At 38.9% G+C, this 18,347-nt stretch overlaps 1 protein-coding gene across 4 annotated transcripts in view; it reads right to left on the bottom strand.

Moving 5' to 3' along the window:
* Positions 1–7,001: 7,001 nt before the first annotated feature.
* Positions 7,002–18,347, bottom strand: part of KIAA1549L (KIAA1549 like) — a 124,655-nt gene continuing 113,309 nt past the window's right edge. For all 4 annotated transcript variants that reach the window (XM_061462826.1, XM_061462827.1, XM_061462828.1 and 1 more), the window contains exons 18-21: positions 17,287–17,384; positions 15,339–15,484; positions 12,826–12,977; positions 7,002–8,046 (exon numbers count right to left, since the gene is read on the bottom strand). In XM_061462826.1, coding sequence (XP_061318810.1) covers positions 7,765–8,046; positions 12,826–12,977; positions 15,339–15,484; positions 17,287–17,384 — 678 coding nt within the window. In that variant the 3' untranslated portion in view covers positions 7,002–7,764. The remainder of the gene's footprint in view (positions 8,047–12,825; positions 12,978–15,338; positions 15,485–17,286; positions 17,385–18,347) is intronic.

Here is an 18,347-nt window from a genome sequence, read left to right as displayed (position 1 = left end):
TGTTACCATAGCTAATTCCCATCACATACGTTGGTTACTACTTCTGTTGCATCAGTATTATATCAGCAGGCCAAAGAGTGCACCGCTTTGTGTACACCAATGTAAAAGTCATACTCAGAATGCTCAGCAATAGCAAGAATGACATTAAATGAAAATAAAAAGTCAGCATAGGAATATCTGTGCTGTACACGTTCCTTCTTACAAGATGCAAAGGACTGCCCAGAACAGACCCTTTGTTTTGTCTCAGCTGTTTCTTCTGGGTTGCTAAATCCTAAACCAAAATTCAAGCCACAGAAATACTGGTTCTATCTTATTTTCCAAAATTTTTGGCTTTACTGTCATTTTTTCTCTATCGACTATGACCTTGAATACACTTTGAAGAACCCAACACCAACATGAAATGAAAACAGCCTTCCCAGTCCCTCTGTCATCAAAAGAAATATTAAAATTAATTTGGTGGAGGGTAAAATGCTCTCTCTTCCCCCACCCCACCCCCCACCCCCATTTGCAATGTGGAAAGTAGTAAAGACAAGAACAAAGAATAAACCTCAAGTTTACTTATATCCAGATCTCCCGTGTTTAGAACTCTGAAATAAAATACGCTGTTGTTGTTGCTATTTTTGCACTAACAAATGAAGAAAGCAAAAGCTAACCAAATACATAAAACTGATTCTAAGCAATTAACTTCAAGACTTTTTGACCTGCAACAGTAGTAATTTCATAATTAGTGTCCATCCACAGCTGAAATAGAAGGTTTACCACCTATTCTTCTACTACAGTCACTTGCATTTTAGATCCTGGTGAATCCCTGGCACAGGCTGCTGCATTCTGGCATCATATTTGAAGGTATCTATTAGTTAACTTTGCTGGTGATGCAGGACCTAAAAGCCACTGATTCCTTACGAAAAGCCAGAGTTAAGGACCCACATATTTCTGGTTTAATATTTGAAAATACTATTAATTTACACAGGCACTCTTTAAAAGGTCCCACTGGAGGCTGCAAAAGTCTGCTCCTTGCCAACTATCCAAGATTTTAACTGATGCCAGTGTGTGTTACACTGTTTAGGCACTGGTTTACAGAGCATAGAAACATCTTTATCTGCAGTGAGGAGTGACACACTTTGGAAGAAAAAAATCACCTCTTCCCTAAATATTGTACTCAGTGGAATCAACTTTCTGTATGATTTACAGTCCTTTTGACCCATTATTATATGTAAATGTGTATTTAGAAAGTTAAAAAATTACTTATAGAATGTAATATAGTTTCAAGCTACTCCTTGGGAATGAATTGAGCATGGTAATTCATGAGAAGCCAGGCACTTCTTAACACAAGAATTATATTTAAAAAATGAAAAAAATTAAAACCAAATTATTGAAACATATATTCATGGTATTTGTAATTATTTTCAAGACATTTGCTATACATGTGACCACCAAACCTATTTCTCATCTTTCATGAGCCTCATACAGAAAAAACCTTTGAGAACTAACTCTTTGTTTGCCTCTGTACTTCTTAAGGAACCTGAAATGGATGAAGACAAATAAAAGGACCAAAGAACGAGTTTCCAAAAAATACTTTTGGACATATATACACATAAATATGAGTATGATACCATATTCCTATTGAAAATCCTTATGGATTTTCAACAGGAGCATGGTCTCAAGATAATTTGAAAAAGATTAAATATTACGTGATTTTGGGGCATCTCAGCAGTTTTAAAGATCAGGACCTAAACTGCCTTTTAGCCACATCACTTTGGTGGCTATAGTTTTTATGGTCTCTTGGTACTAAGGGCCACCCAAAGGGCAGATGTGTTACATAGAGCAGTCTGCCCACCTCAGAGCCCCCTTGAAATCTCCATCTCATCTCCCATGTCTAGTAAACAGCCCAGAATTTTCATGAATAACAGGAATCACCAGATGCCATTTTTTGGATGGCTTTTCAGTCACTGGGCACAGTAAAGCATTTTTTATCAATGCAGTTATTCTCAATATATTTGGTGCTATTAACCAGGTTTGCCTTCATACTTGGCCATCTTGAAACTTCCTTTGGAAGAACAGTATGCAATTCATTTACTGGCCTATATAAATCTCATTTCCACAGTTGAGTTTCACATTATTTATTTACAAGAGAAGGGCAAGAGTTAAAAAAACATTTTAAATGAGTACTCTTATCCTTATTTTGCATGACTACCCTTTTAAATGGAAAAAAGCAACTTCTAAGTATTTTGATAAGAAAAAAAAAAATCTTAGTCCTGGAGTTATGTCCAAAAAATTAACCTGTGAAGACAAAGTCTAGCACAGAAAATACAAATTACCACTTGACATATAGCACTGGTAAAAAGTCCACAGTGCTATACATAAATAACATTATAGTAAACAAACTTGAGGTAATTAATTTCTCTTTGAACACACACTGCTTTGTAAAAATTGCTTAGCAGACCACCAATGCATCTGGACCAATGTATTAGGTGCAGTGAACAGAGAATTAGGCGGAAGTATCTAATTATCTACTTGTATTCCACCTACTGTATACCTATTTTCAAAATTATGTCTGTCTTACTCAGAACACCGATGTGCTTGAGCCTTTTGTGGAGGGGCAGTAAGTGGTGAGTGGAAAGATCTGCTCCATCAGCCACATCAGCATACTGAGCACAGTAGGCTGCTGTGCTCTCACCAGTGAACAGTCCTGATCTTAGCAGACTGACCTTTCCTTTTTTCACAAAGCCTGGAAAAAAAAAAGGCTAATGGTGTTAATATACTAACATACTGTATGATCATGCCTTCCCCCCCCCCCCCCAGTGATGTAATAAAATATATATTAGATGCCATACAATTTGTTTTATTATAAGAGATTGTTTTGAGTAACTGGAAACTACTCATGTTGATTATGCCACACTCATGTGGAGCTGCACAGAGAATGCACATGGCTTACGCAAAGGAGTGGAAGCATGAATGGATACACTCTCTTGCGATAGAGCTGACTCTTAATTTACACATATCAGTCACTGACAATGAGAGGAATGTACTGTGCCAAGAAGAGCTGCCAAACACAACCATTTTCTAGTAGGCATGAGTTAACATGCCGTAGAAGATCATAGAATCATAGAATGGTTTGGGTGATCCATGGCTTCCAGACTAGCAAGGTACTCTTGACCTCTTAATATTCTTCCTATTATCTCGCACTTGTTCTTTTCCCATTTCATATTGGTCAGGTGTGGGAAGCCACAGAGATTTAGTTATGTATTGGAAATGCAAGGTCAGGACCGTGACTGATATACAGTTTCCTTGGACACCGTACTTGGAGCTGCTCAGACGTGTACAGGATGAACAAGGTCAGCAAAATGAAGTGACTCCCACTAGCTCAGAAAACTTACTGCTTTTAAGCTCTTTCAGACTTTTAGAAGCTGGCAGTTAGCTCTTACATTTGCAATGCAGGACTAAAAAACTACATTAAAAGGTAATTAATTCTTTAACAGTCAAGATGTCTTAAAATATATAGTTAGCTTTGTATGTATCATCCCTTAAACAAGACAGTCTGCCAATAAATCCAGTGTTGCTTTTTCTACTTGCTTCACATCTTTATCTTACATTTCTTACCTCTCACCTTTTCAAAGTTAGCCTGAAAAAGAAATGACCATTACTTACGATAAATTCCCCTTTTCAGTATATGAGATTTACATGCACTTATATGAAGTTCTATCTGTAATATTTTCAGATACAAATATTCACATTTCTAGACCAACTGCTAGAGCTTCCCTCAAATCCAGATAACATGCTTTTCTCAAAAAAAAAGACTGTTCAAGAGTAGCCTCTTATCCTCTATAAAGTTACTGATGTTCATAAATGTCGCACATAATATACGTACTGACAGGGGTCATTACACACATATCAAGAAGTAGTTTTACATGCATTTCATTTGCAGATGTTTCTACTGATGAATTACAGATCTGAAGATAAATAGTGGTCAGAACATCAGAATTTCTGTAGACAGAAAACAGCATTTTCACCGAAACATTTAACATAAATTTTAAAGAACACTAGGGTATTTAGTAGAAAAACCTTAATAGTCTAAGTTTTTATCAGTAAAAATGGCATAAATATATGTCCATGAGGTTGTAACTTTAACCAAGGATACTTCCTTCTTTAAAATCAGTATTGAAAAACTATATTGTAACTGTAGCCATACAAAATGTTTATTATATTACAAATTATTTATACACTATATTTTCACTTTATCATTGCTTTGTGCTCAAACAGTATAAATATTACACCATGATTTTTCTTTCCAAGGAATGTCCTTACTGTCTTGATATAATCTTACTTTTTACTAAAAAACCAAAATAAAAATACAGAAACATATTACAAACAGGATAAAAAGCCATGAGGAATGTAAGATGTCTTTGTGAATAAAGTGCACAACAATGGTTTCAGAGTGATGATTCAGGGAATATTCAGTGGACTGCACATCATCAATAACAATACCAAATAAATTAATTCTGAAAGGCGAACAGGTCTTCCCTGGTAGTATGAAGAGTACTTTGTTTAACTTTACTGAAATGGTTTTCTTTCTAGAAGGCTACTTAAATGTTTGTTTGTTTTTTTTTTTATTTTTGTATGTGTTCACTTTGTTTGTATGCAGGCATTCAAAGCCTGTACGTCTATGTAATATCCAAATTTTAATTTTCAATATGGCAAGATACATACTCCGTTGTTTAAGATATATTCACATATTTTTTGATAGGACTACTAAATTGCTTAAATTTTAGAATAGCTGCAGATTTACAAACAGAGCTAAGTGTTCCAAAGATGCTGTATAATCTGGTGTGTCCTACCTCCTGTGACTCTTTTGGAAATACGTCGTAACATCACCCTTCCCAGCTATATGGCTTCAGCACTCTCATCCACGTGATTGCTGCTGCTTCCATACTTGCAGCTTTAGGATAACTGTAAAACTAGAGTCCGAGATACCGAGTTACAGATATTTATTTCACAGCCCATTTTCTTCCTGTTGCATAGAAGGGCATATCTACTTGCAAAATTTCACTGGGCTAAACAGAAGAATAATTGAAAAACTGAGATAATAAAGCAGATGCAAAATGTGGCTGGCATGATTTAGTGTAGATTTCACTAAGTTAGGTTAATAAAGTTATGAACCAGCTTAGGCTAAATAAGAGGAGCCACTCTGCACTCTTCACTTATGCAGTCAGAATAAGTGCTTACTGCACTTATATTATAGTGATTTTAGTGACTGCAAGATAAGCAGAATATTGTTCAAGGGATTCTAGTGAAACTCATATGTATGGATGAATCCTGACAAAGAAACTCAACCTTGTTCTCAGTGAGTTGAGTTGCCACTGCAGCCAAACAGAGTTAGTCTTTTTATGGCACACTGAGTTTAGCCCAGTATTTTTAACTTGTTATTTTAAAGTGTGATACTCTTAGGCAGCTATTAATTCAACACAATTTGGATATATTGTATTACACTGATGAGTATTATTTAGCTGACAGGTAACTGAGACAGCAGTCTGCCTCTACTAACCATATTTATATGAAAGATTGAGTTTCTTTGGTTGTTTTGTATCCAAGTCATACAAATGTCTATTTGTGTACTCCAGACATAGCATGTTTATACTGATCATTAATATTAATAGGGCTTTTTTCTTTTTTTTTTCTTTTTTCTTTTTTTTTTTTGCACTTGTTTTATGGAAATTTTCTGACTGTTACAGATTAGTCATATAAATATACAGCACATATATACATAGAAATTACAAAAATACATTTTATTTATATCTGATTTTTAAATAATAAAAATGAAATTTCACATTTGTTGAAAGATTAGCTAGCATACCAAAAGCTTCTGCAATATTTAAGGTATTAGAGCAGAAGATATCTGTATATTCTAGAATAACTATGTATCACAATCTCAGTTAGGGTTTACAATATAATTATCTGGGGGAAAAAATAGTTCTGCTTTAAAAGTTTGTGCTTCATCAAATTCATCTTCTGTCCCCTATTCTAGTCCCCTCTCATTTTACTGATGGCCAAAAAGCTAAACCAAGTTCCCTTTCTCACTTCAGTAAAGACCAAAGAAACTCAGGGAAATGAAATGATCAGGCAACATAGCATAAGCAATTGAGGAGAACTAACTAACTTACTGAAATGAAGGACATTACCTTTAACTCCAGCTGACATCATACATGCCTAACACAACAAATATTGCAGCAACTTCAGTACCCGAAGCTGATTGCTGAGGGAACAAAAAACAACTGTGATCTCCAACAAGTTTGTACAACTGCAAAAGATGAACTACTGTCCCATTCAACTAGTTTGATTTTCTTTTGGGATTGTATTCATACAACAGTGCAGTTTAACAATCAGTGACCTTTATCTTGCACAATATAAATTCAGCATAATTTCTGGAGATGCTTGCTTTTACACAGAACACTACTATTTTTGTTAATCCATGTAACTGCTTACTTATTTACACATTAATATAATAATTAAGTCCTCTACATTCAGAACTTTCTAGGTGTGCATTCACTGTTCCAGTGTAATCAAAAAACTCAACTGCAGCTTCAGGTAGCACTTTCTGGCATCGCTTTAGTAGATAACATTGTTTAAGAAAGAGAAAAAAGCACTGTGTTAAACAGAGGTTTTCTTGTCCAGAGAGGTGTATTCATTATTACAGGTTGAAAAGAATTGTGCAAAGGTCCCAGGTTTACCAGCTTCACATGCATTCAGAGTGAAAAGCTTGAATTTAGAGCAAACACAAATAACCCTTCTTCATTTATCTGGAAGCTTCTAGCACCAATATCCTTTGTTTGCTCTTCGTGCATTGTATTCTTTCACAATGAGAAAAGTCTCCTCCGTAACTCATCAGTAGCATGTAGGGACAAGGTAGCCACCGATTATCAAATTATCATTCACCTTCTTCACAGTCTTCTCTCCTTTCACCTCTTTGTACTGTTAATAGGATGAGGAGAATGGGGGCTATTTCCTTTGTTTGCTCTTCGTGCATTGTATTCTTTCACAATGAGAAAAGTCTCCTCCATAACTCATCAGTAGCATCTAGGGACAAGGTAGCCACCGATTATCAAATTATCATTCACCTTCTTCACAGTCTTCTTTCCTTTCACCTCTTTGTACTGTTAATAGGATGAGGAGAATAGGGGCTATTTACAGGATATTTATTTGTATTATTTACTAACCTCAAATTCTTTTGGTTTGAATGCAATCTCTAGAATGAAAAGACTGAATGACTGCATTGTTGAAATCAGCATCCCTTATACAATGTCCTGCAGCAAACAACAAACATGCCCCCTTCTGCACCTACTATGGCCTTTAGCTAACCACATTCTACTGTATTCTCTTCTTGAATCAAGGTTTTGACATGCAGAAGTTATTTTCGGCAGCTCTACCTTGGGCCTGCAAATGAAACACTGCGTGGCACAGACATGTTCAGCAGCATCTCTAATGATGATGGGTCATAATACAAGGAGCTGTGTGACAAACTACTGCATATGATCACTCTTATCCATATTAAACAGTTATACCTGGCAGCATTTCCTTAGCTGGCAAGCAGAATTATATGTCTTCAGAGTCCTGTTGCTGTACTTTAAGTAATTTCATAGTATTGACATTCCAGACAGAGAAAAATGCCCTCACCTTGGCACAATTCACAGCAAATTTGTAACTGAAAATTAAGAGTTGCTTTTTAGGCTACTCCAGGTTGCATGATACAAATACTATGCACAAAAGATATTAGACCTGAAACTCAAACATATCTGTTTGCTTCTTGGCCAGCTTAGCAACTTCTTCTCTTATTGCCTTTACAAGGGCAGCTGTAGAAATGTTGGTGAGAGGAGCATCAGACGGGTCATTTTCCGTCAGGCTCTGCTGGGAAGCTGCAGTGGATGGCAAAGGAGCTTGCTCCAGGCTGGGATGCATGCTTGCTTGCTGACTGTACTGCCGAGGCAGTCGGGAAGGAGAGTTATGTTGGTAGCGCGGCCTCGGATAAGCCTCAATGTATCCAGGAAGTGGAACCTGTAGAGTATTTAATTACACAAAATTATACAGAACAATTGATCCATAGTGCCACCTGCCAGGTAACACAACCCTCCCTGGGGCAGAATAAGGTGGAATAGATAGGACCATATGAAGAGAACATAAACCTCATAATCCTAAGCACACATTTACAACTGTCTATGTTGGTACGTGCCATTCATGCACACATGTCAATGTACTGGGCACTCGGCTCCCCAGACTGCGGCAGCAAAAACACCTATCAGGGAAAACACTGCATGTCCTAATATACCATCACTGCAAAAAGTCAAAGGAAGAAGACTTTTCCAAAAGTGTGGTCTCTGCTTACTATTCCACCTAAACAGTTCAATTATTTGAAACAGGCAGCAACACTATATTGCAGGACATCAAAAAGCTTAGAACAGAAGAGTTCACTGACTTGCAGCCACCACCTAATCTAAGTTAGCCAAGTCACCAGACTTACCGCTCCTAACAAGAACACACTACATAAGCTTAGGTACACCAGCCTGGAAACTCAACAGGGAAAAAGAGGTTTGGAATCTCAGAAGTGTCAGGATCTCTGGCCACATTCCATGGGGGATTCACTGTTTTACCCTGTTGTGACTTCACTGAATTCAGCCCAATGTTACACTGGCTAAAATTAAAAGAATAACTTAGGCTGTTTAGTTACTGTGAGATATTAAATTTTCCTCACAAATCCATGAAACACGATACCAGTCTTTACTGTCCTCAGAAGTTTTTAATGCATCGAATAAAAATAGCATTTATGTTTTGCAAAAGTCTATAAAACAGGAATCTACAGCCCTTCATTTTGAGGAAGGCTTTATGTTGTTACAGAAAGCAACCTATAACCTGTTCCTAGGACAAGATAATTTCTCCTTGAGAAAAAGCTTGCCAGCTAATCACTCTAGTCCTTGCCAACAACAAGTAAGGAAAGTTGGGTGATGCTGTTCTGTGAACTGAGTCACTCAGAAAATTACACTTATCTACACTATACTCAGAATATGACACTTAGAATCATAGAATAGTTAAGGTTGGAAAGGACCTTAAGATCATCTAGTTCCAATCCCCCTGCCATGGGCAGGGAAGCCTCATCACCCTCACAGTAAAGAACTTCTTCCTTATGTCTGACCTGAACTTCTCCTGTTTTAGTTTAAACCCATTACCCCTTGTCCTGTTACCACAGTCCCTACAGAAGAGTCCATCCCCAGCATCCTTGTAGGATCCCTTCAGATACTAGAAGGCTGCTATGAGGTCTCCACGCAGCCTTCTCTTCTCCAGGCTGAACAGCCCCAACTTTCTCAGCCTGTCTTCATCCAGGAGGTGCTTCAGTCCCCTGATCATCCTCATGTCCCTCTTCTGGACTTGCTCCAACAGCTCTGTGTCCTTCTTATATTGAGGACACCATAACTATACACAGCACTCCAGGTGGGATCTCAAGAGAGCAGAGTCTCACGAGAGGGGCAGGATCACCTCCTTTGACCTGCTGGTCACACTTCTTTTGATGCAGCCCAGTACACGGTTGGCTTTCTGGGCTGTGAGCGCACACTGAAGCCAGCTCATGTTAAGTTTCTCATCAACCAACACTCCCAAGTCCTTCTCCACAGGGCTGCTCTGAATTGCTTCTCCCAACCTGTGCCTGGGATTGCCCTGACCCAGGTGTAGGACCTTGCATTTAGCCTGGTTGAATTTCATGAGGTTGGCAGTGTCTCCCCTCACAAGTGTGCTGAGGTCCCTCTGGAAGGCATCCCTTCCCCCCAGCATATCAACAAAAGCACATAACTTAAGTGTTGTCAGCAAACTTGCTGAGGGTGCACTAAATCCCACTGTCCATGTCGCCGACAAAGATGTTGAACAGGATTGGTCCCAACACCAACACCTGAGGGACACCACTCGTTACCCATCTCAAGTTAGACATTGAGATGTTGACCACAACTCTCTATGTGCAGCCATTCAGCCAATTTTTATCCACCCAGTGGTACATTGGTCAAATTCACGTCTCTCCAGTTTAGAGACCGTTCATTAACTTGTAAGTTAATAGATGAGGTTTTGCAATGTTTAATGACTAAAAAATTAACTTTGTAATTCTTTTTGCTTTAAATTTGCCTTAACATATTCGACTTCCCAAATGCATTAAAGTCTGGCATAAGCATATAATACAGGCAGCCAGACTGGTGTCTCAGCTAATTTCTGTGTGTCAGTCAAGTTGAGGTGTAAGGTCCATCACCAGGGCTAAGGCTGTGCTGGAATTCTGCAGAAGCTGGCTGAAATGTCAAGATGGGGAACATCTCCCAGTTGTACATACCTTCTGGGGAGCACAGGACTGCAGAATGACAGCTTTGGAATTCTGCTTAAACCCCATATTGGCTCTGGCCCCATAAGAGTTTAACTCCTTGAGTGCTTTTGAAAATTGCCACTTCAGGCATCTAAGAACCTGTTAAAGCCTGACCACTAAGATTCACTCATGCTCCTTATGACCTCCGATAGCCTTCAAGTGACGAAGAGAATGTCAAACACAGTCAGAATAATGTTGATAAGACAAACACAGGAAGCAGGCATGATAGAAAAGTGATCATTAAATGCAGTTGCCTCTTCAGTTTACAAGATTATTCAAGACATTTTAGTAGTACAACGTGAACAGGCCACTAGAGGCCACCAGGTTACTACTTTCACTAAGCATCTAGCAATTTGGAAAATAACTGCATTGTTGGATACAGTTACCCTCTCCCACAAGACATGGTGCTTCAATACTTACCATTTAACTGAGAAAATAATACACTACAGTAAACTGAGCTTATAAGATAATTCTTTATTGTGCAATCTCTGTTTCCTGTGTTGTCTGTTTACAGCCCAGCTAGCGGAAATGCATGCAAAGAATTTCATTTTTCACCCTATGGATATTAAGCCACTGTTCTTACGAACAGTCAAGAAAATCTTGCAAGCATGATCAAGCTATACTCTAGAGGCTCAGAAACCAGAAATCATCCAGAAACTCAAAGCCTCAATATTACTTTAGATCTTTATTTTTTGCAATTTTATTCAGGCTTCTGATTGTATTGTGTTGCTAACACTATTACTAGTTCCTCTAGTAGTGATTTTCAAATAAAGACAATTTCTTGACAGATTTGCAGTCATTGGGAAGTGCAGATTCATCGTGGAAACTGCAGTATTTTTTTTGTTATTCCTGCAAAGTCACAGGAGGGATGAAAATCTGAGCACCAAGTTGGTAAAGCTCTGTAATAGGTAAATGAAGTTAAAAGGAACATTTGTTTCCTTTGAATTCTGTATTGCCACAGTTATTTTTCAGGCAGCTTCTCACATCCTTCTCCATTCTTCTATGTATGGTCCACTGGCACTAACTGCTATTCCCATCTCTTTCCCTGGAAACAAGGAAACCCACAACAGGGTTACACCCTTCTCTTTCCAGAGAAGGACGCTTGCTTTCCAGTTTCAGCCTCCACTTTAGACACACAATACCTGACTTTTTTCATGGGACTGCAGCCAAGGAGTAGAGGTACAAAAGGGAAAAGAACTGAAGATAAGTGAAATCCTTTTCCTGATTTGTTTGGGGGATGGAGGGGTTAGGTGGTTCTTAAAGTTTAAATGATTGCTCAGATACAACAGCTCTCCTGGATTTAAAATGTCAGTAAGGTAAAAACAAAACAAACAAAAAAAACAACCCCAAAACAACAACAAAGAAAATAAGGTAGTTTTCACTGCTTTTAAAGGGCAGCTCTGGGGAGGGAATCTGTACCACAGCATCACAAGCCTCCCAGTGTCAGGGGCACAGCAGCAGATGCACACAGCTTACAGATGAGTCTCTTTTTCCAGCAGTTCAGCGTACAGATTCAGGCATGCATCTGACAGCTAAACCAAATTCTTTTCCTCACAGGCATTAGGAGCAGTAATAAAGATTTGCCAACAAGTAGCCACCCCTAAAAGCATTTATATGTCTCGCTTAGCTGCTCAAAGCCAACTTAGACTGTAACTACCATGACTAGAATATTCTGTCGATTATATGCACAAGGAAATAGAATCTATCTCCCAGTTTGTTTAGCTGAATTGGTTCTGCATAAATACCAGATGTGAGCCTAAGCAGCAGAACTGATCTTTTTTTCTTTTCCATAGTGGAAAAAAGCCCTACATTTTAGAAATTGTTTCAAACATCATGAACTGTTGCAATTCATTTTAGGATGTTTCAACTTTATTTCTTTGAAATGTAGGTATAGTCTGAGCTAAAAATTACATCTTTCTTAGACTAGGATTGTGCAACCAATGATTTACTTTATGATCTGTCACTCCAGCCTGGCAGGAGGACTTGAAGCACTATGCAGCAGGGAGAGCTGCAGCAGTGCTGGGAGCTAGGATTCAGGAGCTGGGCTGTCTTGAGAGAAGCCTCCAGAAGGGAAATATGCTCCCCAGCTTCCAAACAGCACAAGGCCACCTTGAGAGGCAGCATCATTTAATCCTGCCTTGTGCCTATCCAATTATTTAACTTCTGTCTTAGGAAAGAAAAACGGTACCTAACTCACCAACTTTAAGTGTGTGCCAGTCCCTAACCTAGGAATGTTTATACTCTCTAAAGACCCTGCTTTCAGTTCATGGGATGGACAGCTAAGTATCTATGCCCTCTCTCACAGCTTTTCATTACTAGTGATTATTCCCATTCAAGGAAGAATTATCTGTTTCAGATTCTTTGCTGATCACTTAGTATTGCTTAAATCCCCTCCTGTGCAAATCACAGAAAACATATGCAGTTAGACTAGCAGGGATGCTTACTGAGTCTGCCCACTGCCCTGGTAATTCATTCTCTCCAGCATAGGGCATCCAGGCTTGGTTCCTGTATGCGGTGGGTGGCGTTGGGATAAAATAGCCTGTGAAGCCAGGTCGGTTTCCTGCTGGTATGGCAAACACTGCTGGTACGGTATTTCCTATTAAAAAAGAGAGTAGATACAATTAATAGCTGCCATTTTCAGTTTTGAATTAGAAGATAGTGCTTATAAAGTAACTCATTGGTGACTGTGAGAATGTGACTACCATAGGCTGGATTTAAGGTGCTCACCATTTGCCTAGAACACCTCTATCATGCTGGGAAATACTGGAGAAGGCAAGATTTGCAGCTGTCTATAAATAATACACAGCATTCAGATAAAGAAATGAGGATTTAGTCCTTGATCCTTGTAACAGCTGATCTTCACCAAAACTTTGAATCATTAGGAAAAAGGGGGGGGAGGTTCCGCTTATATTTGCTTCTTTGTATTTAACTTTTAGCTGTTGTCACTATGGGTTTCAGAGTAATGCACCTTTCTCTTCACAGTTTACATAGTCTGTCTTCATGTGTCTAGGCAGAATTAAACTGTTAGAATTAAACTGTCTTAATATCTCTAGGCACAAGACCTATAAAAATTAGTGATACATTTAAAGGGTTGTAATCTCAACAACCCCCTCATAAAACTTCCATGCTTCCATAAAAAATACCGAGGTTGCACCTGCTCAATTCCTTTCCTAGGAGCAGTGTACAACTGCAATAAATAATGCAGTTACGACTTGATTTAAATATTTTTAAGGAAACTTGTTGACACCAGATCAGTTTTATCACAGAACAATTGCCTCCAGAGCAGAAACATATCATCCATTTTAACATGGCCTCAAAAAAAAAAAAAAGGAAAAAAAAGAAGAAAAAAACAACAACAACAACAACAACAACAACAAAAAAATGGGAAGAAACCATGAGTGATTTTTTCATCCAAAATATAGACTAAAAACTTGTATGTTATGCTTTACATTTACACAGCGTTTTCTACCGTCAGGGACTAAGTCCTAGCTTTCATTCTGACACTGGGTTGTGGTGCCTTTTCTCCTATGTCAGAAGAATGCTGGAGTCACTGAGCCCTCAGAGAAATAGTCACCATCCTGTTGCTATGGAGAGGTGGGATTCATGATGTATGCCTGCATGGCAGGTAGCCATGGGTATCTCACAGGACCTCTAGACCAATTTCCTCAGGCCATTTGGTTTGGAAGGAGGTGGATTAAGAGAAGAGGTGTGGGCAATCCTTGTTCTTCCCAGGTCATAAACAGCAGAAGGGTTGCTAATTTAAATGAGTTAGCAAGGCTAGAAATAAGTATTCTTCAGACATGTACAGAGAAGAAAGTGCTGCTTCTGTAGATGGCACGTAGCTTCTACACCAAAACACTCTTAATTTCACCACAGCAAAATAAGCCACTATTCAAAATAAACAATTAGCTGATGTAACACCGTATTCCAAATTCTTACTGCAACATCGTTATCGTAGAGCTGATATTGACGGGCTGCATGAGAGTGACATGAGGCCGTTTCATGCCAAATCAGCACCTGCAGCAATGTTTCTTCATATATTGAGGCAATACAAATTTATTTTCCTACCAGAACATTAGAAATACATGTGTTACAGTTTCCTCGCAACTCTCATCTTTCCGTATACTGCAGCTTTTTGCAGCAGATAGCATCTATCATATATGAAATTTTCCTCCAACTACCCCCAGAATTATTCTGGCAAACTCCTCAATGTACACAAAAATCACTTTGTCTCTTCTGAAATGCAGCCGTTCTGCAGTGGTAGCACAGCACGCCTGTTTTTAACACATAACAATAAAATGTCCACATTGCTGGAAATTATAAAAAAATATATCACAGAGTACATTACTTGAGACATGAAGAGCAGGCTTTGGTAGATGGCATATTTTGTAGCTAGAAACGCTTTAAAATGAAAGGCTGAGCATCTGCTCTTTTCAGATTCACATGCACCATTTGCAGAAGGTATGACAGTAAGTGAAAGCAGAACAGATCCTTCAAACCTGCTATATTTAATTAATTGACAACAGATTTGCATATCCACATTAGTGTTCTCAGTAGAAGATGTTGAATACAATGCAGGTAATTATTACTTCTGAGAAAGCTAAGAAAGATTTTTTTTTTCTAGCAGATTAAAAGAGCCATGTCAAATAAACCTACTAATGTAAAGACTTTGAACCAACAGAATCAGGTTTTTTTAATCTTGTACGGTCTTCTCTATAGCTCTTTGAGAAAGCATATTCCACCAAAGAAAAGCTATTTCAAGTATTTTCTCAGCTAAGTGTCATCCAGATACCATCAAAAGAGCGTATTAGCTTAAACTTATTAATATTAAATCACCTAATACAGTTTTTCTCCAAATAACCATCTATGTTTGCTGTATCCCGTATATTCATTTATATGCAAAATAAATTATAAGGCTCTCAAAGCTGCAAGTCATATGTCTGCATCATTTTTTCACCTGAGTGAAAAGCTGACTGATCAAGTGGGCCAACAGACAATGGAGCTCTTGAGCCTGGTGCAAAAGATGCCTGATCGTGATGCTGGGCCTGATCTGCCCCACTGGACTCAGGTATTCTCACTTTGCTGCCAATATCTGATGTAGACCTGTGCATTAAGAAAAAAAAAAAATAGAAACTTTTGTCATTGTGACTGACAGATGAGATTCATGGCCACATGCATGCCTACCAGCTACAGCTGATGACAAGCCAGCTAGGAATGAGCTATCTGGTTTTGCTCTGGCATGACAGAAGTTTGAAGAACAACTAGAGAACAGTACGTCTGGAGAGGTCTGAGAACAGCTTCTTTAGCTTGGTCACTACTTTGCCAAAGCATGTTATTGCCATCTCACAGAGCCCTTGCTTGCTGCTTCAAATGCTTGTGACATGCAACACAAAACCCAAAACTTCACCAGAGTTTATCAACCCCAGACTGCAGACACTACCATATTATTAGAAGTATATATGACATGGTATCATATGGTAGGAGACTACTATGCCAAGTAATGTTAACTGGACTTGGGAAGTACTAACATCATTTGAAATGGTGTGTCCCAGCTGCTTCAGAACTAAAACGTAATTGATGAACAAGAATGTCAGCAGACAGTGTCTATGTCCTGAATATTTGCATCCAGTTCTGGTGTCATTAGCAGCCAGTAAGGAAAGTCTCCTCTGGCCTTGGTGCTCCACAGTGATGCTCAGCAGGCCTGCTGTGCCTCCAACTGCAGCTGGCATCAGGCAGCACCTAATAGCACAGCACTGGAAGCTAAACGAGTTAATGCACCACAGAAGTGGGACAATTCCTGAAAAAGCATTTATAGAGTGCCTTGGTGTGAGGAAGAAGCAAAATGTATGAACTGAGCTAAGGCAATCCGGCTTTTGCAAGGGTTTGGCTTCAGAAATGCAGGTATGAAATATCTGAAAGCTAGGCAGAAATCCCAGATCCAGGGTACTCAGAAACATCTTGCAATTCCTTCATAGCATGTTGCAAGTCCTTACAATTGAGACAAGCAGGGAAAATGACAGTGCTAGTTATCTATCTTACTGCTGCAATATACTGCACCATTATGTGAGTTGAGGCAAAGCATGTTTTAAAAGAAACTGGAGCCTGGATTTCCTAATTTTATTGAAAATGATTGGCTAATAGAAGACAAAATTCATTATTGCTCTCCTCTTCATACTGAAATGAAACAAAACCAACTGTACCCTGGGCTGCATCAGAAGGAGTGTGACCAGCAGGTCAAAGGAGGTGATCCTGCCCCTCTACTCTGCTCCCTTGAGATCTCACTTGGAGTGTTGTGTACAGTTCTGGTGTCCTCAACATAAAAAGGACATGGAACTGTTGCAACAAGTCCAGAGGAGGGCCAGGAGGGAGCACCTCCTGTATGACGACAGGCTGAGAAAGTTGGGGGTGTTCAGCCTGGAGAAGAGAAGGCTGCATGGAGACCTCCTAGCAGCCTTCCAGTATCTGAAGGGGGCCTATAGGGATGCTGGGGAGGGACTGTTAATTAGGGACTGTAGTGATAGGACAATGGGTGATGGATTCTAACTTAAACAGGGGAAGTTTAGACTGAATATAAAGAGGAAGCTTTTTACTGTGAGGGTGATGAGGCACTGGAATTGGTTGCCCAAGGAAGCTGTGAATGCTCCATCCCTGGCGGTGTTCAAGGCCAGGTTGGACGGAGCCTTGGGTGACACGGTTTAGTGTGAGGTGTCCCTGCCCATGTTAGGGGGGTTGGAACTAGATGATCTTAAGGTCCTTTCCAACCCTAACTATTCTGTGATTCTATGTTTCAAATTTCATTAATGTGTTTTGTTAAGTGGCTTGTAAGTGCCCCTTCAGGGTTTGCCCCAGTTTGTATTACAGTGGGATTTAGAGCTCATACCTATGATAAAACAACAGATAAATACCTCCTGAGAGATGCAACAGCCACAGGACCTGTTCTGGGAGGGACAGGCGGTGGAGGAGAACCCATTACCATCTCAGGAAGCTGGGAAAATCTGTAAGCCTGTACAGGAGAGAAGTAAATATTTTCTGAAACACCAAATTAAAAACCAAAAGCGAGTCAGAAATTAAGTACCTGCTTCACATGCTGGCCAACGGGAAGTTAACTTTTTGTGGCATCAATAATAATTGCATTTTATTTTAGAAATTACAGTGCTTGGGTGATTTTCAGATGTGGGAGTAAATGTGAACAAATGAGTTCAGAGCCCAGATGAAGCCTAATTAAAATAAAGCATATTAAACACTGTCTCTGTGACATTTGTAACCTTGCTGGCAAAACAGATCTGTTATGATTATGTGAGCATTTTCACTTCCTCCAGAAACAAAGTTTTTAAAGATTCAGAAAGCATTCTCAGAGCAGCATCAAGAGAAGTAAAGCTGCCTGTGAGCAATGCATATTACAGCCTCTTCCTTTCAGACTTGCAGAGAGGAAAAGAAAATTCTTCACAAAAAAAAAAAACACAAAAACCAACCAAGCTTTGTAACATTCTAAAGCAATAACAAAGGTCTCAAACAGTACAGCAATTCAGAAGAACACAGGGCCAACCCACTAAGCCACAACATTAAGCATCTTGCCCATGGTAATTCTGTATTTCGTCACTAATACATGTGAAGGATGAGTAATCGCGTGAAAGAAACACACAACATCCGAGAATTGAGATGTAGGACAAAATTTTACCTTCTAAATTATTTGTACTGCTGTAGATTAGAGGTCATAACTTTGATAAAAATACTTAAAGACAGAGGGATGATATTTCTCTAGCACTTTGTTGACACATTTCTTCAACACATTGCAGTTTTGGGCTGTTCTGCAGTTTTGTTGTTTTTACTGATGATGCTTCTGAGCAATGCACAGGATTAAAAATAAGATCAGAGCAATAGCAAATAACAAATGGTGGGGAGGCTGCCCGGTATCAAGACATCAAGACAAAAAATAGAGTCCAAAGTCTAATGGTGGTTCTTTAGA

This window comes from Pezoporus flaviventris, unplaced genomic scaffold (genome assembly GCF_033815535.1).
Source record: "Pezoporus flaviventris isolate CSIRO_AGI_PZ_B2104156 unplaced genomic scaffold, CSIRO_AGI_Pfla_v1 ptg000036l, whole genome shotgun sequence".
NCBI classification, from domain to species: domain Eukaryota; kingdom Metazoa; phylum Chordata; class Aves; order Psittaciformes; family Psittacidae; genus Pezoporus; species Pezoporus flaviventris.
Note: the sequence above shows the minus strand (reverse complement) of the source record. Positions and strands in the feature narration are given on the sequence as shown.